Source organism: Calonectris borealis, chromosome 22 (genome assembly GCF_964195595.1).
Source record: "Calonectris borealis chromosome 22, bCalBor7.hap1.2, whole genome shotgun sequence".
Lineage (NCBI taxonomy): Eukaryota > Metazoa > Chordata > Aves > Procellariiformes > Procellariidae > Calonectris > Calonectris borealis.
The window spans coordinates 5,681,897-5,703,871 of record NC_134333.1 but is presented as its reverse complement, the minus strand read 5'-3'; the positions used below and the strand labels follow the sequence as shown (position 1 = coordinate 5,703,871).

General features: G+C 51.0%; 2 protein-coding genes across 3 annotated transcripts; both read left to right on the top strand.

Annotated features, from left to right (window-relative positions):
- The first annotated feature begins 84 nt into the window (after positions 1 to 84).
- On the top strand, positions 85 to 6,663 carry RDM1 (RAD52 motif containing 1). Of its 2 annotated transcripts, XM_075171228.1 has the most exons (8): positions 111 to 197; positions 1,378 to 1,557; positions 1,942 to 2,064; positions 2,542 to 2,704; positions 3,267 to 3,365; positions 4,427 to 4,515; positions 5,528 to 5,846; positions 5,940 to 5,958. In XM_075171228.1, exons 1-8 carry the CDS (start codon positions 111 to 113, stop codon positions 5,945 to 5,947), a joined length of 1,068 nt encoding a protein of 355 aa, XP_075027329.1. In that variant the 3' UTR covers positions 5,948 to 5,958. The 2 variants fall into 2 exon arrangements, with proteins under 2 accessions (XP_075027330.1, XP_075027329.1); XM_075171229.1 differs by lacking the exon at positions 5,528 to 5,846 and having other exon boundaries at positions 85 to 197; positions 5,940 to 6,663.
- A 1,065-nt stretch (positions 6,664 to 7,728) lies between these two features.
- Positions 7,729 to 21,698, top strand: LOC142091788 (leucine-rich repeat-containing protein 37A-like; the record flags this gene model as incomplete). Its single annotated transcript, XM_075171143.1, has 13 exons — positions 7,729 to 7,814; positions 8,228 to 8,299; positions 11,017 to 11,088; positions 11,524 to 11,604; positions 13,087 to 13,158; positions 14,063 to 14,137; positions 14,644 to 14,762; positions 16,710 to 18,142; positions 18,245 to 18,340; positions 19,275 to 19,339; positions 20,187 to 20,247; positions 20,352 to 20,500; positions 21,207 to 21,698. Coding segments are annotated over 13 exons (2,604 nt in total), but the record flags the coding sequence as incomplete, so codon positions are not given.
- Positions 21,699 to 21,975: the final 277 nt, after the last annotated feature.

Genomic DNA, 21,975 nt, shown 5'->3' with positions numbered 1-21,975 from the left:
ACGGGCGGAGGGCTGAAGGCCGCGGCCTGGCTGAGGCGGGAGAGCGGGGCCGGGCGGAGGGCGGGCCGGGGGCCGGGCGATGGCGGGGCGGGAAGCCCGGTTGCTCCGGCATGGCGGAGGTGGTGGAGTTCCGGGTGCCCACGGGGAGCGCCCAGACGCTGCTGGTCTGGGGGCTGGAGCCGGAGCTGGGCCTGGAGGTGAGGTGAGGCCTCGGACCGGGCCTGAGGACCGGGGCCCTAGACCCCCCCCGGGGCTGAGGACCGGGGCCCTAGACCCCCCCCGGGGCTGAGGACCGGGGCCCTAGACCCCCCCCGGGGCTGAGGACCATGGCCCTAGACCCCCCCCGGGGCTGAGGACCATGGCCCTAGACCCCCCCTGGGGCTGAGGACCGTGGCCCTAGACACCCCCCCCGGGGCTGAGGACCGTGGCCCTAGACACCCCCCCCAGGGCTGAGGACCATGGCCCTAGACCCCCCCCGGGGCTGAGGACCATGGCCCTAGACACCCCCTCCCGGGGCTGAGGACCGTGGCCCTAGACACCCCCCCCCAGGGCTGAGGACCATGGCCCTAGACCCCCCCGGGGCTGAGGACCGTGGCCCTAGACCCCCCCCGGGGCTGAGGACCATGGCCCTAGACACCCCAGGGATGAGGAGTGGGGCCTGGGATGCCCCCAGGGTCCCTCTCCCCCGCCTTGGAGTTAAGACCCCATCTGTACTGATGGCTTCACCTGTGTGCTAATAATATATTTTTAAATCCCTCCCTTTTATTTTATTTTTTGGTCTTTTAATCATTTTTTAGTTGCCTTGTCTCCTTGAGGCATGCTGGGCACAGGGCAACCCCGAGGGGGTGTGCGGCCACCGCAGGGTGATTTCTGCCCCTGTGCCACGGCCGGTTTTGTGGTCTGCACAGCAAAATTACTAAGAGACCAGCAAAAGGTGGAAGAGCTGGAACGAAACCCCGTTAGTTTGCCTGCAAAGTATCGTGCTAATGTTTCACTGAAAGCTTTGGCAAAAGAGCGTGCCCACACAAAGCGGGATGGCAGAGAGCAAGAGGCAGCTTGGCATGAGGACAATGCGGGGGACAGAAAATCCCACGTCTCTCTTCGCTCTCCTCCTGGTGCGGAGGCTGGATGATAATGGAGAGGAGGTGTCGACAGGGCCAGAGGTCCAGCCAGGTTCAGCTTATTTTTATGGAGAGAGATTCATCTTCAGTCTCACTGCTTACTCCAGGGCTTATTGCCGTTAAACAGTACTAAAAACTTTCTTCTATTTCTAGGTAATTAGGTCTCAGGAGTAGTCCTCTCTCTGTCGCTAGTGCTCAGCCCCTGGGACACCCACAGATATTTCAAAAACCCTTTTTTCTCTTTTTTTTTCCTCAGCATTCCCTGTTTTCAGCATTTTCCAAATTTGGGCTGCTCTACTCGGTGCGAGCACACAGAAATGCTGCGGTGGCAGGGCCTGGGTATTACGCCATCATCAAGTTTTATTCAGCTGGAGATGCCAGCAGAGCCCAGCACGCGTGCAACGGGCAAAGGCTGTTTCAGAAATCCCCCTTGAAGGTAAGCAGAATGGCCCCAGGTGTGAAACTCGAAGGACTCAGCACCGTGACCTCCAGCAGCAGTGTGGGATTACATTAAATACTTGTTGATCTCAGTGATGCTCCCTGTACAAAAAGTTTACTAACTTTTGGCTGGATGCTACCGTCGTGTTGGCATCCGGCACCGCTGGCTCCCAGGTAAGCAGTAAAATGGCAGCATCCCTCCTCTGCCATAATTTGCAGGGCCCATTCCTGGGCAAAAAATATTTAACACATCTCAGAAGCACCCATGCGGTCAGGGAGTAGGTTACCTTTGGATGACTCTCCCGGAGCCATCAACAGTGTGTCTGTAGTGGGAACCTTGCAAGCAAAGCCTGGCTAACCGGGGTTCTTCTTTCCTGGACAGGTTTGTGTGTGCACCAAGCAGAAAGGGTTTCAGCACCAAGTCCTTGCTCTCAACAGCAACAAGTGCCAGGAGTTGGCCAACCACTACCTTGGCTTTAACGGCTGGTCCAGTCGCATCATCACAGTAAGGGACCCTTTAGATTCATCCATCATACTTCCCCTCATCCTCTTCTTAATTAGAGCGGTTGGTGGAGTAAGAAGAATTGTCCTCAAATCAGCAAATAATAGACAGCTGCAGGAGCTGCGTTTTGGACCACAAATGGGGGTATTTTGAAAGCCTGGGGAGAGAAGATTGCTACGGGTGAGAGCACTGGCTTGGCTTCTGTTAATAAAAATGGGGGAGGCTGTGATTAAAGCAGTGCCAGGGCTTGACAGCAGTCTTCATGTGCTGAACGTGTCTGAGATGACTGAGACTCCCAGAGGATGGGGACTACGAGGTGTTTCAAAAATAGGGTCAAAACCGTAAACATCCCTGTTCCGCCTCCACCATGTGTTACTGCCTTGGAGTCACGGAGGTCTGTGGTATGCAGGCATAGGCCTAAGTGGTCTAACATCCCCTTCCTATTTAATCAAAATTAATTATCTGTGGTCTTCCCAACAGCTGCAGAATGTATCTGGCTTTGGTGGTGAGAATGAGGAACTGGGAAAGACATTACAGAAGCGATCCATGAAATACCTGTGTGCTGTAGAGGTGACACTGCCCAACCACGGGGTACGCACCAGGGGAGTTGCCCTCAGCGAGGCAGACATAGAAAATGGTGAAGGTACATTTTGGATGCAGCTGGAAGTCTCTCTTAGCAGCTGGCACAGACACTGGTCAATCTTGTGTTTGCACAGTTTGTGAGTCTGATGTAGTATCTGAATTTAGCTGGAGGCAAGGATCTGTGCGGGGCTTTGTGAGCTGCTGTGCTACGCAGCAAGGGATCCTGAGCATGCCTCTTCCCTCCCTGCTTCACACCAGTATCGCTTTCCTACCCTCTGTTCTCTCCCTCTCGCCTGCAGCGCTATTCGTTCCCCGTCACATCGCTCCTGGTGTGAACACGCCATGTGATTCTTCACACCGTGTCGGTGGCACAGCTCAGGGGCTCTGCACTGCCCGCTGCCCTGGGCAGGGTCCTGACCCAGGGCTGAGCATCGTGTGCTGCTGTGGGTTGGCGCAAGAAGCCCCCGTGAGGGTGCTGCCATGCTGCCGGCGACTCCTGAAACATAAGCAGCTTTCTTATCAGATCCATAAAGCTGTGTTTGGTTACGTTTCCTAGCGCGATGCAGCTAGCGTGCTTCATATGCAGAGCGTCATCTTAATAACATGCTGCTTGTTGTGTTCAGATCCTCTCGAGTTCGTCACAGCCACAAGAAGAGTTCAGAAACTCGCAGTCGGGAAGGCTTTGTCTAGCGCCTTTCAGAAGATACTCCTCGTAGTCTTAGGTAAGGCCTGGTTTTGTATTAAACGCTGGGGTGTTTGGGCTAATGATATTATAACTTTCACGATAATTGATACGAATTCTTTTTCTCTGAACCTTTCTTGGGATTCATTGAGGCTGGGGAGGTCTCGGGCAAAATTAAACTTGTGTTGTGGTCTGTAGTGATTTAACAGTGGTTCCACCCTATGAGCTATGTGAGTGAAAGGAAAATCCAACAGGAGGTTAGATTTTTTTATGATAAAGAAGTCATTGAAACTCCAAATTCCAGGAGCGTAAATCCGGGCAGGGAGAGCTTATTAACACTACATGTGCGTGCCGAACAGGGATGTGGGGGGTTCTGGTTCCAGGGGTAACATGAGCTGAACTGCAGCACTTTGCACGTTCCTGTCCTGGTTTCAAGCCAACCAGGTGCTGTCAAAGGTCCGCGCCCCACTGTTGCGTTCAGTGTTGCATCTTTGGGGCTGGTATCTCCTTTGGGTTTTTAACCACAGAAGCTGGCTCTGTGCCTATCCAGGAACTGCCAGACCTGCTTTCTCTGGGTTCCAGGTCTTGTGCTCTCTGAGCTTTTAGGTGACTCCTGTTTATGTGGTATCTGAGTACTTTAGTCTTTTATGCTTATCAGGACAGACCCTGGTGGGATCAGGTCAGTGCCGCTACCCTCATTTTACAGAGAGGGGCCTTTCATCTGCCAGATTCCTCCCCTGGGTTCTTTAAGGTGTTCTTTCGAAAGGTGGATTTCTGGATTCAGATGTTTTGCAGTGCTTCCTGCCTCCTGTGGTCCATCACATAACACAGAGACCAGCAATGCTCCATCCTCTCCATAGATTTCTGCTTCCTCAATTTCAGTTTCCACTCCATTTAGTAAGACCCATTTAGTTTTCTGCAGAGAAGACAGGCAGATAGGCCAGAGAAAGAAGCACACTCACTCAGACCAACCAGCCACTCTCTCTGAAAGCCATTATGAAGCAGAATTGTCCCATTTGGAGTTTAGGGTAGGTTTATTGTCATTGCACAGAGTAGTAACTAACTGTGTCTCTGGCTGTTTATTCTGTGTGATTGTTTCAGAGAACGGGAAGGTGGCCGTGGAGTACAATTCCACCCAAGAGGAGCTCACAGACTCCTTAACAGAAGAGGAACTGAAGGGGCTTGTTCAGGTAAAAGCAGTGGATGTTTAGCTTTTCCAGAGGACCTGTATGTTACATCTAGAGATCGGAGATCCAGCGGTTAACTGTTACAGCCTCTGACATCCTCCTTTTATGCAGCAATTACCTCAACTTAAATCCCAGGAAGTAATCACATCTTGGAATTGTACAGCACGCTACGGTTTTAAAACTCTTGCTTTTTTGGGTATCTTTTGCAGAAATGCGTGTATATTTTAGATCACACAGGAAAGCAAGCAGTTAGGGTACAGGACTGTTACGGTGCAACTTGATAAGTCTCACACATGACAGTGTCCAGGACTGCTTTTCATAGAATCTGAGAGAGTGAAAATCCTTCTAAAGTCATAGTAGGTTAAATCAAATGATTTTTTAATAATTTCTTAAGTAAATCAAACGTCCCATCTAGAAATGCACTTCTTAAACTTATCCTTACCCAGAGGGAATGATTGTTAAAAGCTTTGGTGAAATCCCTGCAGGTAATCGTGGGATCTGTTAGCATGCATCGAACAAAAATACCCCGGGTACGACAGTAAAACTTTTATCGTCGTGCTCAGTGAGATGCGTTCTGCATGCCAGCCTTTGCACGCAGCCAGCCATGAGCAGAGGATTTTCATCTCGCTTAGTTTGAAAACACTGCTGCTTACCGGGGGAAATCACTGATACACGGTCTTTCGAAAGCAAGCATCGCTCTCACATGATGCATCAGCACCGCGCTGCACAGTGTCTAACTCCTCCTGCAGTTTGCACGGAGGAAGTGTCTAACGAACCTTGTGACACGTTATTCCATTTGATGACACCGAGTCACCTAGTGTCCGGGGCAGAACTATCTTCCTTTCTTACTGAAGAGTAGCAGTAAAATAGGAGGTATTTTGGTGTGTGAAGTAACTAACGTCCACCAGATACTTTTTTTTTAATCGGTTGGGAAGATGAAATTCCTGCTGGTTTCTTCTTTCTCCGCATTTTCCTCTGTACTGCCCCTTCTATCTGACTTCTTTTAAACCCGCAGAGAACTGACCTAACGTGCAATGGCCGTAAGAGAAGTGAGCAGCAAAGTCGAACAGAAAGCCTGCTGCTTCTCAAACCTCTGTTTTACTGGAAGAGGCATCCCTCATCTCCCCTGCCGTCTCACTTCCCTTGTGATGGTGTGTGGGAGGTAATTCGGCACTCTCTCTCTCCGCAAGGCACCTTCCAGCCTGATAGGAAGAGGAACAGACAGGAATTCGGAAGGAGAGCTGCTGGGTGTCCTTTTGGTTCATTGCCTTGTGATGTCAGTCAGTCTTTCCAAAACAGAAATGTTCCTGAGTTGGTAAATTCCGGGGAGGCTTGTACGTGGTAAAAATGTATTGTTTCCAGGTGTAGAGGCATGAAGCTAACATACGTTGTAGAGAAAGAAATTTACTCTTGATTTCTCTTCCCAGGTCAGTGAATTTTCCTTGGAGCAGTTTGACCTCGAAGAAGAAGTAGTTTTGTCTGATCTCAGTGTTGATGATGAGCTCCCTAGCCGGGAGATGCCATCTAATTAATGCAGCTCTGTCTTCACGTCGTTTCCAAAAGTTCTGCAGTGTTTGATTAGGAATGAAAGTCTAACGCTGTGAAATGACATGTGCGTCATATCCAATGTTTTCTTTTTCTCCAAATACGTAACAGCAAAAGAAATGGGCAATAAACCTAGTGTTACTAAAATTAAGCCCAAAAATATATGCTGGTTTTGGAGACAAAGTGTTTTCCTGTCAACTTATCCAGGTCAGCTATATATGGAAGCCAGCTTAGCTGCACAATTATCGTTTAGACAGCGTAACAGATGTGCATAGCGCTTATAGAAAAATAAAAGGAACGAGCCCTCCCTGCAAGAGCCTACAGTTCAGGTTTGCTCTGATCTGCAGAAAGCCGGAGACGGCAGAAGGAGACATCTTACCAGCAGGAGTAGCTGTGGTGCTGACACACGTCTGCACAGGCACAGAAAAAAAATACTTCTCTACGTGAAATTTCTTTTAAAGAAATAAGCCTAAGTCTCGTAACGTGTTGAGCCACCTGTGCCACATGAGCCATGTGGTTTGAGCCCCAACTACTAGTAGTTGGGACATTGTCACGATGTAAAGCAAAGGTTCTTTTTAACAGGTTTTGCATTAAATTAAGTAAAATTTTGTAACTGTGTGATGAATGAACCTCAGAGGCAGCACAAACAATGGGCAGGGGCATCAAGCTCCCCAAATCACGAAGGGGCAGGGGGGGGGAATGCCTACTTGATAACAGACCCCTTGCTCAGATTTTTTGGCCTCTGTCTTTGGAAAAAAAGATGATTGAAAAATGGGAGAGCTCAGGGAAGAGCCACAGGAATGACTGGAGATCCCTCTTGAAATGAGAGCAGCGTGGCCTGTTTAATTTAACAAAAAAGAGAGGGGAGGGGTGGGTTGATCCAGGAGAAGACACCCGATGCCAGGTGAGCTTTTTCACCGGGAAGGCGAAACAAGATTCAGTGGCTGGAGGCTGAATTTGGAGAAATCCAAGCGGGGAAGCAAGATGCAGCGTTTCACAGGGGGAATACTGAAGGGAGGGCTCGGCCGCCCGTGGGAGGCGGGAAATCCTCTACGGGGCAAGTTCTCAGGCGGAGATTGTATTTATATTATATATTCTCTTGATGGCGGAGACTCCCGAAGCCCCAGACCCCGCTCCGAGCCGTGAGGCCAGGGGCCGCAGCAGCGAGGCCTGCGCCCGGCCCCAGGCCTGCGCCCGCCCTCCCCCCCCGTTGCCCGGCGACCCGCGCCCGGGCCTGCGCCGCCATGGGCCTGCCCCGGCCCGGCCGCCCGCTCCTCCTGCTGGCGCTGCTGCTGGCGGCGGCCCCCTGCCCGGGGCGGCCCGGGGGGCTCTGCCCGGCCCCCTGCCGCTGCCGACGGCGGCTGCTGGACTGCAGCCGTGCCGCCCTGGCTGGCGTGCCCCCGGCCGCCCGCCGCCGGGCCCTCTCCGTCCTGTGAGTACCGGCAGCGGTGCGCCCCGCCAGACCCCCTCCACCGTCCCCTCCTCGGCTTCTTATTCCTGGTAACCCCTCCCGGGACAGCCGGGGGAGATCTTGTTTTCGGGGGCTCATGCCGCAGCGCCGAGCGGTGAAGGCAGGCTGGCCGTGCTGTTGCATCTCCAGGCAAACTCCGCTTCCACCTCAGCAGCCAAATTTGCAGGGGAAGGGGTTTTCCTCAGGGGTGACCGTGTCAATCATTTCTTTGCAGAGATTTCACTGGCAACTCAATTTCTTCCCTCGAAAAACAAGCGTGGAGGGAATACCCGTGGGCTGAGTACTTGTAAGTACCCTCTAGCATTTCAAATGTCAGGATCGTTTTCAATCCTTTCGTCTGGTTTTTGAGCCAAGGGCATGACAAGCACGAGCACCCACACAAAGCGCTTCCGTCTGAATTCAAAGCTGAGCTGCTCAGCAAGGAGGGGTGTGAATCCCCAGGGCTTCCTAGGATGGCAAGAAATGCCGTGAGCTGTGTCCCTTCCATCCTACGGGACCATCCCTGCGCCTATTTAATCCATGATCAGGCTCCAGCAGGCCAGGAGCAAGTGCCTGCTCCTGCGATGAGCGGTGATGATCCCTGTAGTGACTCAAAGAGATGTTTTAGTAAAGCTACTGCAGGATATTTTCCCCTGAAAATCCCATTTCCTCCTGGAGGGCAGCTGGTGTAACAGTAAATGTCCGTTTATCTCATTCCAGAGTCCTCCAGGACAACGATCTGCGGGCAGTGAAGAGGCATTCGCTGGAGGGTCTGTTCCTGCTGAAGCACCTGTAGGTACCGTCCCCTGCCCACCGCGGTGGGCTACTGCCTCACCCTCCCTTGGACCCCTGCTGCTCGACCCACCTCCATGCAAGTGTGCTTTATTCCTCCTCGGTTTCAGGCTATAGCTCAGAGCAGAGCAGGGTGTCTTGGTGCTGCAATAGTGCCTGGTGGGAGGATTCCTGGAGGGGCATGGTGCAGCTTTCATTTCCCCAAATCCAACCAAGAGGAAGAGGCTGCTGCCCTTTCCCACAGATATGGGATGACTTTTAGTCAACCCCAAGCTAACAGGGACCTCCCCTGCCCAGGGAGATTGCCTCTGTTCATCTGAGGACCAACATTTTGGGGGTAAGAATCACCTAGAACAAGGCAAAACCTACGCATGTCTTGCTTCTGCTAGGGTTTGGGTGGAAAGGTCTTCGCTGCGATGAAGACAGAGCCCCAGATGGCTGGTCACTCTTGGGATAGCCTCTCCGGTGGCTATCCCAGGTGGAAAGAGAGAAGCCTGCACTACACCTTCCTCTGCTGAAATCCCAGATGGACTGAGGTTGGGAGATCTCTGCTTCAACCTCCTGCTCCGAGCAGGGCTAACCTCAAAGCTAGCACAGGGTTTTTTCTATAAAAAAATCAATGAGGTTGCTCAGGGCCGTATGCAGCTGAGTCCCCCCTCTTCTTGGAGGAGAAACAAATGTGCATCTACGTCCACACAATGTCATATGAAATTGCAACAAGCACTCTCTCTCTAACACTGTCTGGAAGGGAACAGAGGAGTATTAGGGTTTTTTCTCCTTCAAGTTCAGTTTTTTATGTATTTTGGGGTTTCCTGTGCAGTGCCGGCAAAGGAAGTGTGAAACAGGAACGGCAAAATCTTGCCCTGTTCTCTGTCCTCTGCTTGGCTGCTGTCGCGCTCTCTTTTCTTGTCCTAAAGGCTGAGAGGCAGAAATAAATTCCCCTGTGGAGGCTCAGAGCTTTAGTGTCCAGAGTCCAGGTTTCCTGAGCCTCACAGGAGACACAGGTACACTCATTTCTCAACACAAACCTTAAGTCAAAGATCAAAATACTACTCGTGTGAAAAAGCTGACAGCAAGGGAAGCCCTGGCTTGGAGTTGGCTCATAAGGGTCACGTTTTGGGTCCTGCTCTTCTGTTATTAGAGTAGCTGAGGTGTCCCAAAATTCCCTCTGTGGCTCATATTTGTAGATCATTGCAAGTAACTCAGCTCCATCACCATTTGCATTTGTAGTGTCATTTATCGAGTGTGACCCTTACGTGCTTGCATTTTTCCCACAAAAAGGGAGGTTTTGTATTTTCTACTATGCACATTGGCGTGGAAGGAGCCACGTCCAGGGTGGTCTTGGCCTTTCTGGAGGTGCTCCTGCGGTGAGCCAGCCCTAGGGCTGCATCTAAGCCTTGTCTCAGTGCTGGGGAATGGTGGAAAACAAGGTAGTGCCAGTGCTGGGACCCACTGCCCACACTAGCTCACCCTCCCCGTGTCTTTTTAGCAAGTACGTGTGCCCTACATCGTAGAAAAGAAGGATTCAAGAACTTAAAAGCAGAAAGCATGTTCTGCAGGATGTGGGTTGCAGGTGAAATGAGTCAGGTTGGGAAGAAACAGGCTTCCAGCCACGCTCCCCTTCCACAAGGCTGAAAACTGAACTCTCCAAAGTACTTCTGAGATTGCACGTGCAAAGACCTTCCTCCCACCGCCCGACTGCCTCCCTGGGAGGTCCAGACCCCGCAGGCGAGAGCTGCAGTCGCTCCCTGACGTTCTCCCTGAACACCCTCTCCAGTAGCGAGGCCATCTCCTACAGAAGAAACCTTGTGCACTCATCTCCTCTAATTTTAGATGCCTAATAATTGCCTAGGATTAAGCTAATTGTTCAGGCTCTCTTTATTTTCCATGGAGAGGAACAGGCACTTCCCATTCACCCAAACGATCTTGGGAACCTGACTGAGAAGGGGATGAATCACTCCCCAAAAATATTTCTCTCTCGCTGTTTGCTGCAGAACAAGCCCGGGCAGCTAATTCAGGCTGAGACAACACACCTTTTGATTTCGAAAGCCAGGCCAGGTGAATCCCGCAGCGGCTGAGTGTCTACACACATCTCACAGCAGAGCTGTGCAGGAAAGTGGAGTTTAGGTTACCCCTTCATTGTGCCCTTTCCAGACTTCCATGTTCGTGATTTTGCGTCTTTAATAGGGTCCCTTTAACATACAAAATGTATGTTAAAGCAAATGTGGTGTAGGAGGGAAGGATTAAGAGAAAAACAACCGTTTTGGTCAGGCGTGTGGTTACCAACCCATCCCTGAGCCCTCAAACAAGAGGTGCTGTTCAGGCTTTTCTGGCTGACTTCAGCAAGCAAAGCACTGATGGCACCAGGGGAAGGCAGGTTGCATCTCTGTGGCACATCCAGAGGGTCACATATCAGTGTGATGCATCCTCAGCTGCTAAACTGTGTCTGCGTAAAGAATCTTTTCTGTTATCAGAGAGGAAAATCAAGCCCTAAAATAATTCTGGTGGGATCAGAGCTAGAAAAAAAAAAACCTGAGATGAAAGCCACCTCCGGTCAGGAAGGTTATCACAGGTTACACACCACTGCAAGCTAGTATCAGATATAAACACCCTGCGAAATGAGAGCCGTGTGACATATATGCTGCCAGTGTCAAAGCAAATGAAAGTAAACATGACAGTGCAAATGCAATTAACATTTCGCGTTCTAATTTTAACAGGGATTTATCTTGCAATAAAATCCTGTCGATTGAGGAACATGCTTTTGAGCCACTTCCTTTTTTGCAGCTGATGTGAGTTATAAAAGTTTCTTTCTAGTATATTTACTGAAGTCTGTTTGCATTTATAACCCTTCTTGTGCTACAAAATGCTCCTGTTATTTTTAGAACAATGACTAAATTTCTCCTGCTAAAAGACTCGCTGAGCTAAAGAGATCAATGCAGATGGCTGGATGACCCACAACAGGATGAGAGATCATAGCGTGGTTGTCCAAACGCAGCCATAATAGAAGCCATTTCTTGAAGGCTTGCTGTATCCTGGAACAGAAATAGATTAAGCACATGTGCACTTCATTTCCTCTCCTTGACAGGTTAAAAAAAAAAAGAGAAAACGGCAGTTTCCTCCCTATTCTACCTTGGATTTGCATATTTCCTACAAAGCAATACTGCTTCGCTCCAGCTTCCTGTAGGACAGACCCGATTCATTTCTGTGATCTTTTTTTTCCCCAGAAACCTTGGTGGAAATCTCATCACGCAGATCCGGAACGGCACTTTCCAGGCATGGCATGGGATGCAGTTTTTACAGAAGCTGTAAGTGTAACAAGGTCTAAAGGGAGATCAGAGTAGGACTCCGCAGTGACAGTGGGGAAGAGCAGATTTGCTCTCTGTAAAGTACTATAGATGTCATCCAGGGTCCACCAGAAGCCTGAAAGCCACTTTCTCCTGGCCTGCTTATCTTCTCCACGGCTTCCTTGAACCAGCATCAGGTTCAAACAGCAGCAGTGGGAGCCCAGGGGGATAGATAAGAAAGAAATGCTGTGGGAAGGGAGAAGAGGCAGGGTGATGAGGGGTATGGGATGTGACCCAGATTTCTAGCCAGCAATTTCACTTTGCATATTTGCATTTAAAAGCAAAGGGTCTCAAAAACATCCACAAAAAGGAAACTTTGTTCTTTTGGTGTCTTGAGAAAACGTGACTTAATCCATAGTCGGTTCTCTCAAGAAGCCCTTCCAGGGATAGGATCACCGTTTCCATCTGGACCTGAAGTAAGTGGGAAGCCAGGGTGTTTTGCCCACCAAGGGTTCATATACATAAGGACAAGGCCACAGTCTCCCTGCTCTCCTGGAAAGTGCAATACTTCTCACGTGATATACCAAAGAAGGTGGCAGAATAAATTATGAAGGATAATTCCCGTAGGACTAGGCCACAGCTTTGCCTGGCTGGATGCAGTGATAAAGTTTATGGACAGTGGAAATGTAAGAAAATATGGAAGGTAAGACTCCAAAATAACATCAAAGTCCTGGTGGAGGGAAGCAAAGAGAAGGTGTGAGCTGAGGAGGAAAGAAAGAGATGATGTGTTTTCCAGAAGAAGCACTTCTGGGCTTTTGCTCTTTTAGCTGGAGATAATCAGGACCTGATGTATTGTGTGAATCAGCCCATCAGCATCTGTTCCTGCCGCTAGCCTTCATCCCAGGCCCTTCCTCACACACACAGCACTGAGCCAACTTTTTATCTTCAGGCTGAAATTTCCTATGTTTGTTCTCCACTTGAAAGGAAATTCTTTGGGGAGGTTTGAGTAAAAATTGTTCAGCCAAATCCACATCTGCCATCCATAAAAGTCGGCTGGATCCTTACCCAGCATAAACCTCTTTACACCACTCACACAGTAGAGAGGAGCCTGGAAAAGGGATTTCAGTGTAATTCTGCATCAGATCCAACAGGCACAGTTCTCTTTGGGCCTTTCTGATATTCAAAGAAATGTGAAGCCTGGCAAAGAGGAAAAACTCCTTGATCACAGAAATACTTTGCAATGATCTAGTGGAAATTCACTTTGATTTAGCTTTCTTTGTACAGTTCAGGAACCACTGGGGTTTTTGTACTCTACAATAAGTGTTTTAACCATCTCCCATTTCTCCGGTGCCTGCTGCACAAGGGCCAGTTGATCTTGGCTTTCCAGACTCCTGGGTCTATGTACGTAAGAGGACATGTGGACAGGGAGTCCCCACGTGCCCCTACCCACGCAGCTCACGTCCTTCCCATCACTCACTCACAGTGGTGTGTTGTTTTTTTCAGGATCCTAAGCCATAACCCCCTGTCCGTTATTGCTGACGCATCGTTCTTCGAGCTGCCTTCAGTCAAATATCTGTAAGTATTGACTCATTTTTACCAGATTCGTATAGATCTTTGTCTCTCTCGAGAGCCCTGTTGTCAGGAAAGCAGAGATCCAGCGGCAAATCTCACTCTTTCCCAGCCTTATTCTGCTAGAGGCACAAATAACCCCAGCACCGGCAGAGCAAGGCAAAGGCAAAGAAGTTCTGGTGTGTCCCCAGCTGCAAAGCAACCAAGGAGTTGGGACACAAAAATGTTAAGGCTGTGGAGTGGCCTGAAGGGTCTGGGAATGCCCCCCGCTCCTGCTTGAGCGCTGAGAAGGTGGGATCCTGGGTTTTGGGGCACTCATGCTGGCAGTCCTGGGCTCCTGCACACCCCACATCCCCACCTCGCTGCCTTGCCACAGCTCAGGGCAGATGATGCCCAGATGTTGATCACGATTCACAGCATCCTATGGCTCCTGCTGGCATCTGGGTGACTCCTCAGGGAGGAAGACGTCCAGGCTTTTTGCAGAGGTCCTTCCTGCTCGCAGCCCCGCTATTCCACAGATAGCCTTTGCTTTCTGCTCAGCATATCTTCTCTTTTCACTGGTATAATCTCTCTTTCCAAGGTCACGGTGGATTCATCTCCTTGGGTAAGAAGTGTCTCCCTTCAAGGACTGGAGCTGCACTCATGGGAGGAGGGTTTTGCGCCAGGGAATCCTTTCTGTTTGCATTCATCTCCCACGAGATCTGCAGGATCCCCTCCTGATTCAGACCCCAGGGTTAGGAACAGGTCAAAGCAGAAAGACAATAGGGTTTTGAATCATTTCTGTTTGATTAGGCAGAAGTGGATCCTTCTGCAAACACCAGCACAATCAGCAGGGACCTGGTCTTGTTCTCAGAGCAGAGTTCTGGTAATGCCGCCTGCAAATTTAACGTGGTTTTTCAAATCCTTTCAGAGACCTGGGTGCAACACAAGTGACTCAGCAGACATTGCTCACGCTCCTCCTGACAACCGTCCGCTTGGAAATGCTGTGAGTATACAGGGACTCGGTCCCAGCTGCCAGCAGATCGTAACTGCTGAAACAAAGGGTCTGCTTGGGAAACAAACCAGCTCACCACTAAATCAGAATAACCCCAGTAAGCCTAAGGTTTGCTATTTACTTTCGAGAACCTTCCAAACTCACCTGCTAAGAAACAGAATTTCACCTTTTACATGACATTTTTCAGGTTTTTCAAAGGGAAGTTTTAAATCAAGTTGAGGTGCGTTTCTGTTTCAAACTGCATTTTAGGATTGGTTCCATTTTCAAAGGTAAAATCAACATTTTGATGCCACCGGAGAAGCCTATCTTCTATTTGAAACCTCTCTTAGAAATTTGGAGAACGTATTTGTCCAGCGGAACTGGGGGGTGGAAAGTTTTCCAGAGCTGTAGAAGAAATCCAAGCAAAACCGTGATGTGTTATCTGTGTGTTACCTGAGTTGGACTTGGAGAGATGGATTGAGATGCTGGATTTTTCTCCAGTAACTTCTTATCTTTAGCAAACTGCCCAGTGATACGGCCTGCTGCCTCTGCCAGGAGAAACACACCACTGAAACCCCGTGCAGGACCATCAAGTTCCACTGTGAGAACCTGTGCACCACCAGTGCTCCCCAGTGCGGTAGGCTTCCCGATGATGTCGATGTAGACATCAAATCCGCCCAGTTTCCTCTAGCTTTAGGAGATGCTGTAGCATGGCCTCGTTTTGTGTGGGTTCCCAGGCAGCGTTGGCCACCTCGATGGCATCAGTCCAGCCTGGTGGCTCCTGGCCAGTCCCAGGGACGCTAAATCTGGGCAGACTCTCTAGAGGAGCTTCATCCATGTCAGGCCTTTAAATCAGCCCAAAGGCCAGTGCAGGCAGCTCAGGTGAGACCTGGGAGGCCTCGGACTGTGCTCCGTGAGCCACAGGCACAAAAAGTTCCCCTTTGAGCACATGACTTGGAAAAAACAAGGGTTGAAAAGTTACTAGCGATTACACATATCTTCTGTGTCAAATACTATCTTGAGAAGAAATAGCTTGCTGGGCTAAACAAACACACGAGCTTCCAATCCACACAGCGCATCTAGCCAAGGAAATCACGCATACCCAGTACCGTTCCCAAGCACTGGAAGGCACCGTCTGCTCGTAAGCCCCCCATATTTCCCTTGACAACCTCCCGAGTCTTTCCAGTGCCACCATACCTCAGCTAGTCACAGCTCAGCACCAAGAGGGGTCCCAGACACAGCCCAGACATGGCCAAAGGGTCCAGCAATGTTTGCATTGCTCTGGCATGTGCTGAGCTGCACCTCAAACCTGCCACCCCCGCTGGAAACCCCAAGACCCATAACCAAGCACGGACGCCCCTAGGCAGGCTCTGCAGAAACCTCCTGTAATGCACGATGTGTTGGAGGGGGATCTGGGACATACAGGCTCCAAAAATCACCTGAGTGACCTTGGAAAATTGCCTGGTCTCTGTGCCACCCTGCTCCCCATGTGTAGGAGAGAGGACAGTAACCCCGATCTCCTTCGCAGGGCATTACTGTGCAGCGTGAGCAATGCACTGTCCTGCTCAACCTTTGCACAGGGTAAATATCATCCTATTGAAAGCAGAGACAAGCTGGACTTCTGCAAATAGATACAGTAAGGTTTCCACGGTCCCCAGGTAACTCATTTTCAAACTGGATGCGGACAAGTGAGCCTAACCTCGTCGCAAGTCTAGGGAAAACAGGCTGCTAAGCCATTTAGGGCCTGATACTCAAAGGTATTTCTGTGTCCAATTTCCTATCGTTTTAACAGGAAAAAAAGGCCTAAATACCTTTATAATCTGTAAATATTCTTGACCGTGTCACACTGCCTCTGGCATTAAGCTATCTGCAAAGCAGGATTAGACATAAGGTTGTGTTTGTAGGACTCTTGAAGATTTATCCTAGCTCTGCAGACTCAGCATGTGCCCTTTGCATGCCGGGGCAGGAGCTCTCCTGGGCTGTTTGCATCACTCTGGGTCAAATCCCCACATCTTCCACTTCTTCTAGGCCTGGGTGATGGGAGCTGCATCCATCAGCAGAGAAACAGCTCTCCGTTATCGGGGCTCGCTGTGACTGCAGATTGTTGCAGAAAACAACCCAGAGGCATTTTAATGTGAAGTATCCCAGGTTTTCCTGACCGCAGGGAGAAGGGCTGGTTGGGATAACTGATCAGGGACAAACACCGTGTCTTTGGATATTCTGCTTTCCAGGCTCACTCCGAGTTTAAAAGCTTTATGGTGATTTTAGCAACTCAATACTGGCTCGTATCGAGCTGTGGGAAACTCTCCGACAGCAAACCCATTCCCCCAGGATGTTTCCCACTGATCCAAACAGAGCCCTGGGAGACACCAGAAAAGAAACGTCTATCTGTTCTGCCCCAATGAGATAATCTGATTGATTTAACAAGACTTTTCCCGTCTGTAACACATCCACCGTTCAGTTCACACACTCTCTCGTCTTAAAGACGAGCGCCTGCTGCTCAGGGTAAACCTCTGACCCTGTATTTTGGCAGAAAGCTTCTCGTGACGCCGAGTCACTGATCTGCTCTCTTGGTGTTTTACAGCTCACACAGATCCTCTGGCAGAGACACAAGGAGAAACAACGGAAGCGGGACAATCCAGAAAACTGAACGCCAGCACGGTGTTGAACCTCAAGCCCAAGGAGCCTTCACTTGGAAACCATGAAACTGTAACGCTTGCGGTTGTCCTGAGCCTGACCGGCACTGATGGTGATCTCAGTAACCCGAATGATCACATTTCCAGAGCAAATTCATATTCCCCTCAGCACCTATCCAGGCAGGAAGGCAAAACCAGTAAGGAGCTGATGCTGATGCTGCACGGCATTCAGCACATGGGCAGGACCACTGAAACTGAGATAAGGAAACTCTATTTTCTAGCAAAGGCGCTAGTGGCCGAGCTCAAGAATAAGCTGCACAAGGCTAAAAGCATCGTGACTGTGAAGAACACCATCTCACCCCTGCCAACGCCTGCCATGCAGAAGGACGAAGTGCACGAGATCCCAGCAGTGGAGGGAGAGACGACCACGGGCTGGGTGCAGAAGCAGCGTGACTTCGGTTTGAACCAGGCGGCGTTAAACCCGTGGGAAGCAGCTGGTGGGTTAAACCCCACTGACACCGTCTCCATCTTCAGACATCACAAAATATCCACACCTCCTTCAAAACATTCCCTTTCGTGCTCCCCAGCAGAGGCCCCTCATTTGTCCGGGTCTTTTAAGATTCAAAATTATTCCGATGCTGTGGAACAGACCAAGAACACTCATGGGATGGAGGATGTGGAGGATGTAGAAGATGCAGAGGAAGCACCATCTCCAAGGCAGGACTATGTCTGGACTTACAAAAAGCACGAGCAGGGGGACAGCCCGTATCTGAATAAAAGTAATCAGCTTTTCTACAAGACGTTTGGCAATGTAAATCCAGAGGAAGAGCCCACACCAACAGAAAGTAAAGCAACGCAGAGACTAAACACAAAACAGCATTTTTTCTATAACCTGTTGGTTAACAACACCCCCCCTGCCGCAAGCAGCATGCTAGAGGGCACGGCTGAAGAAGAGGGTTCCTCTCTAGCTGGGCATTTACCAGCCGTCCCTCGAACTGCAGAAACACACTGGAAGCACCAAAAGAAAGGATCCGGTTTCCTCAATAAACCAGGTAGCCCCGATAGCCCAGACAGCGCACCGGTTCAAGGAGACCTCTTTGAAACCAAAGTCAGCCGTCACCTACGCTTGCTCGTCCCAGACGAAGCCCTGCGGCTGTTCATCGCCCACGTGGTGCGAGCCCTGAGGATGGACTGCGGCCTGCCCGAACTCCAGCTGGCCTGCGCAAAGATGGTCTCGAAGACGGGACTGCTCATAAAGCTGCTCAGCGAGAGGCGAGATGACCAGGGAGCCTCTGCTCTCGCAGGCCAATGTCTCCAAGAAGAGAACGTTTCCAATGGCATGGCCCTGGCCAGGGATGCAGGCAGGAAATCCGCAGTGAGGGTAGGAGAGATACTGGGCATTGCTGGATGTGTCCTTCCGGACAACGGGGAATGGAAGGACCAACCCTCTCTCCCCTCCTGATTTTCTCTCCTTTTCTCCCAGTGGAAACCAGAGTACACCTCCAGCGACAGGCTCCTGTTAGCGCTATCAGTGTCTGTCATCATCATGATTAATCTCACGGTGATTTGTCTCGTCGAGGTAAGCCAATAACTCGTTTGACAGACAGCTGTCAATCAAGCCTTGTAGCTGGAGTGCAGAGGGGAAGGGCAGTGCCTCCCCGCACAGTTTATGAGCCCCGGGGTGCCGCTGCGGATGCCCGTGGACAGGCCGGGTAGCACAGGAGATGTTTTTCCAGCCGTGGAGCTTGACGCGGCATCCACACCAGACAGCTCAGCTCGGGTTGAAGCCTGCTGGGGGGCAGCTTGTCCTGGCATCTCTCCCGACCTGTCCGCAGCTCTGCTTTGCAGCTTTCCTAACAGCTTCCTCGAAGGGGGCTGTGGCTCCCTCTCATCACAACCTCTCCCATCAGCTCTTCCCCAAGTTTTATCCCGCAATCCCTAGCCCTAGAGAGTCACCTCCCAGGCTCTTCTGACCCTGTTCTGCTCTCCTACCAGCACCGATTGCTGTCAGCCATGCAGCAATTCCCCTGCTACCTTCCCTCTTGCCAAAATCAAGTCCTTCTGCAAGGTGCCACAGCTCCGGGTGGGTCAGGGCAGTGCCAGAGACAGGCAGGGGAGAGGACCCGGTGTGCCCACAGTTTCAGCCTCCCTTTGGGGCCCTTCTCCACGGAAAAAAAAAGCTTTTATTTCTTTAAAACCTACCTACGTGTTTCAGACTGGGGTTAAACAGGAGGGGAGTACCCTGCAAAACACTGCAGATAAGAGAGGCAGACATAAACATTGCTGAGATTAGGAGAGCTCTGGGAGTTCAGGTCATTCTGGAGGCAGGGAAAAGCGGAGACTTGGGAAGGGAGGATGGGCTCTTTCTAAAAAAGTGGGTGCTGGCACAGGCTTGCACATGTATATAACGGGCTGGGTTGGAGGAAGAACTTTTCGGGCTCCCTTGTTTTGCAGAGTATGGTGAGAAAATCCTGATGTTACAAGAGTCTCTCTCTCTCTCTTTCTGTCACCAGGTTTGCTCCCAAAAACCTGCAGCCGCTTCCCAACCTCAAAGCACCAGTAAATCACGCCTGAGACGGTAATTACTCCCTGCACCATGCCACTGCTGTGCCACGAACAGTCTTTACTCTGAATAGCACCTAATCCCCGAGCCCCCCAGCCACGCCGGCTGCCAAAGCCTCACCAGTCTATATTTAAAACATGTAGCTTTTTTAAGAGACCCAGAAGAGGGACCCCAAAGCATAAGTGATCGGCACGGGCTATAAGCTCACATCTCAACCAGCCACCCAGACAGCCCTTTTCCACACCGGTGATGCTACACCCTGGCTGTGGTGGATGTGTTGGCCCTGGGCTCCCGTGTGGTCCCACGTCCCTGCGACCACGCTGCCCAGCCACGAGGAAATACCCCTCTGCTCTGGTTCCCAGCAAAACTCTTCTCTGGTGACAGCTCTGCCCTATTTCTCCCTGTCCCGTTCCCCAGAGAGGCTGTTGAAGAGCTCGCTCCTGTCCTCTCCAGATGCTTTTCACAGCCAGGCTAAACCAGGGCTCATTCCCAGCCACATCAGCCAGCACCGTCCCTTCCTCTGGGGCTCCTCATCTTCCTCAGGGTCAGCTGAAACGTCACCCCGAGCAGGGGGAGGCTTCTGCCCTGGCAGGATGCTGGCACCTGCTGCAGCCCTTCCTGGCCAAACCTCCCTGCTTATGGACCGGGAAAGGTGAATTCTGGGGTGATGACGCACAAAAGCCTTTTTTCTCCCCCTTTAACCCGCTAAATCCAGATGTTTTGCAGCGCTGTAAGTGCCACTTGCCTGAATCCTACACTAGCGGCTTCCCCAGCAGGGCAGGGTGCAGGCAACCTTCCTGCCAATAACTGCCATCACCAGCTGCCGCCACTTCTTATCCTTCTTTTCCTTTTTTTTTTTCAGGTTCTTTCAAAAAGTCCTGCCACGGGGATGGAGCAAGAATAAGCACGACGTCAGAGAGCAGGTAAGGGCAGGGAGCACGTGCCAGGCCTGCCCCTCTGCCCCCAAACTGCACCGCCGGCTGTTTCTCACCCCCTCCGAAACCTTCCCTTCCCTGGCGCTTCCCAGGGCTCGCGCGTGTCCGATCCGAGCAAAACCAAACCGCAGTGGCTTAGAGACCTGTACCAACCCCTCGATTCCCAGCATAAACAATCCATGGCTGAGCTGTACGAAGAGACCTCGGACGAGGAGGAGATTTTCAACAAGTCCGAGCTAAAGTAAGTGGGATGGCGATGATGCCCATGCTTATTTTCCAGATCTTGTTCTGATGTAGGAACTGCTGAGGCCTTCCTTGGCTGTTATTTCCTTGCTCTTATTTCCTTGGCTATTTCCTTGCTGTTATTTCCTTGGCTGTTATTTCCTTGCTCTTATTTCCTTGGCTATTTCCTTACTGTTATTTCCTTGGCTGTTATTTCCTTGCTCTTATTTCCTTGGCTATTTCCTTGCTGTTATTTCCTTGGCTGTTATTTCCTTGCTCTTATTTCCTTGGCTATTTCCTTGCTGTTATTTCCTTGGCTGTTATTTCCTTGCTCTTATTTCCTTGGCTATTTCCTTGCTGTTATTTCCTTGCTCTTATTTCCTTGGCTATTTCCTTACTGTTATTTCCTTGGCTGTTATTTCCTTGCTCTTATTTCCTTGGCTATTTCCTTGCTGTTATTTCCTTGCTCTTATTTCCTTGGCTATTTCCTTACTGTTATTTCCTTGGCTGTTATTTCCTTGCTCTTATTTCCTTGGCTGTTTCCTTGCTGTTATTTCCTTGCTCTTATTTCCTTGGCTACTTCCTTAGTGTTATTTCCTTGGCTGTTATTTCCTTACTCTTATTTCCTTGGCTACTTCCTTGTTGCTATTTCCTTGTTGCTCCTTCCTTGGCTGTTATTTCCTTGCCGTTGTTTCCCTGCTGTTACTTCCTTGCTGTTATTTCAGCTGGATGCCCACAGCACCCCAGAAGAGCTGCGATGGTGGAGAAATGCAATTACCCGGAGACCCGATGCCTCTGCCTTGTCGCTCCGGTGCACCCCAAGAGCTGGAGCACTCGTCCCTCTCCATGGAGGAGGACGCTACGGGCGGCCACGTGCTCAGGATACCCCAAAGCTCATCCCAGCGGGATGGGAACAGGAGGGCTCCGAGGGACGGGGAGCCCTCGTAGGGCTCCGGCAGCCGCGGGCCAGGCTGGGCGCAGCACCGGGTGCCGAGGGCCGCAGCCGTGCAGCCTCCCTCCGCGCATGGGACACGGGAGGGGACGTCCCGCGGGGGGAGGCGCGGGCTGGGGGCTGCTCTTCTCTGCAGGAAGGGAGCGAGGGGCTGCCGAGGGCGTTGGGGTGCTGCCGCGCACCCCGGGATTGTATAAAGTTGTCGCATTTGTTCAGCGGCGGGGAAGGGCTTCCGAAATTACCATTAAAACTTGCAGGATTTTCACTCAGCGCGTCCTGCGAGTGGATGGAAGCCTGCACGCGTGTGTCTGGGCCTGCGCACACGTGCGCACACGCGCGTTGCGGCAGCGGGAGGGCCGTGACCAGAGCGTGGGGAGGAGGGTCTGCCAGCCCCTGCGCCGGTCCCTCCTGTGAGGGCGTGTGCGTGTGCACGCGTGTGCACGCGTGTGCGTACACGTGTGTAGTAACTGTGCGTGTGTGGGAGTGTGCCTGCCCGTGCTTGTGTCTGTGCGCGTGTGCCCCGTGTGTGTGCATACGTGTGC

Excerpts from the sequence above, each read along its gene's own strand:
- RDM1 (XM_075171228.1), top strand. The coding sequence starts at position 111 with ATGGCGGAGGTGGTGGAGTTCCGGGTGCCCACGGGGAGCGCCCAGACG. Across the intron at positions 198-1,377 it reads AGCCGGAGCTGGGCCTGGAG|CATTCCCTGTTTTCAGCATT; the intron begins GTGAGGTGAGGC and ends TTTTTTCCTCAG. Across the intron at positions 2,705-3,266 it reads AGACATAGAAAATGGTGAAG|ATCCTCTCGAGTTCGTCACA; the intron begins GTACATTTTGGA and ends TGTTGTGTTCAG.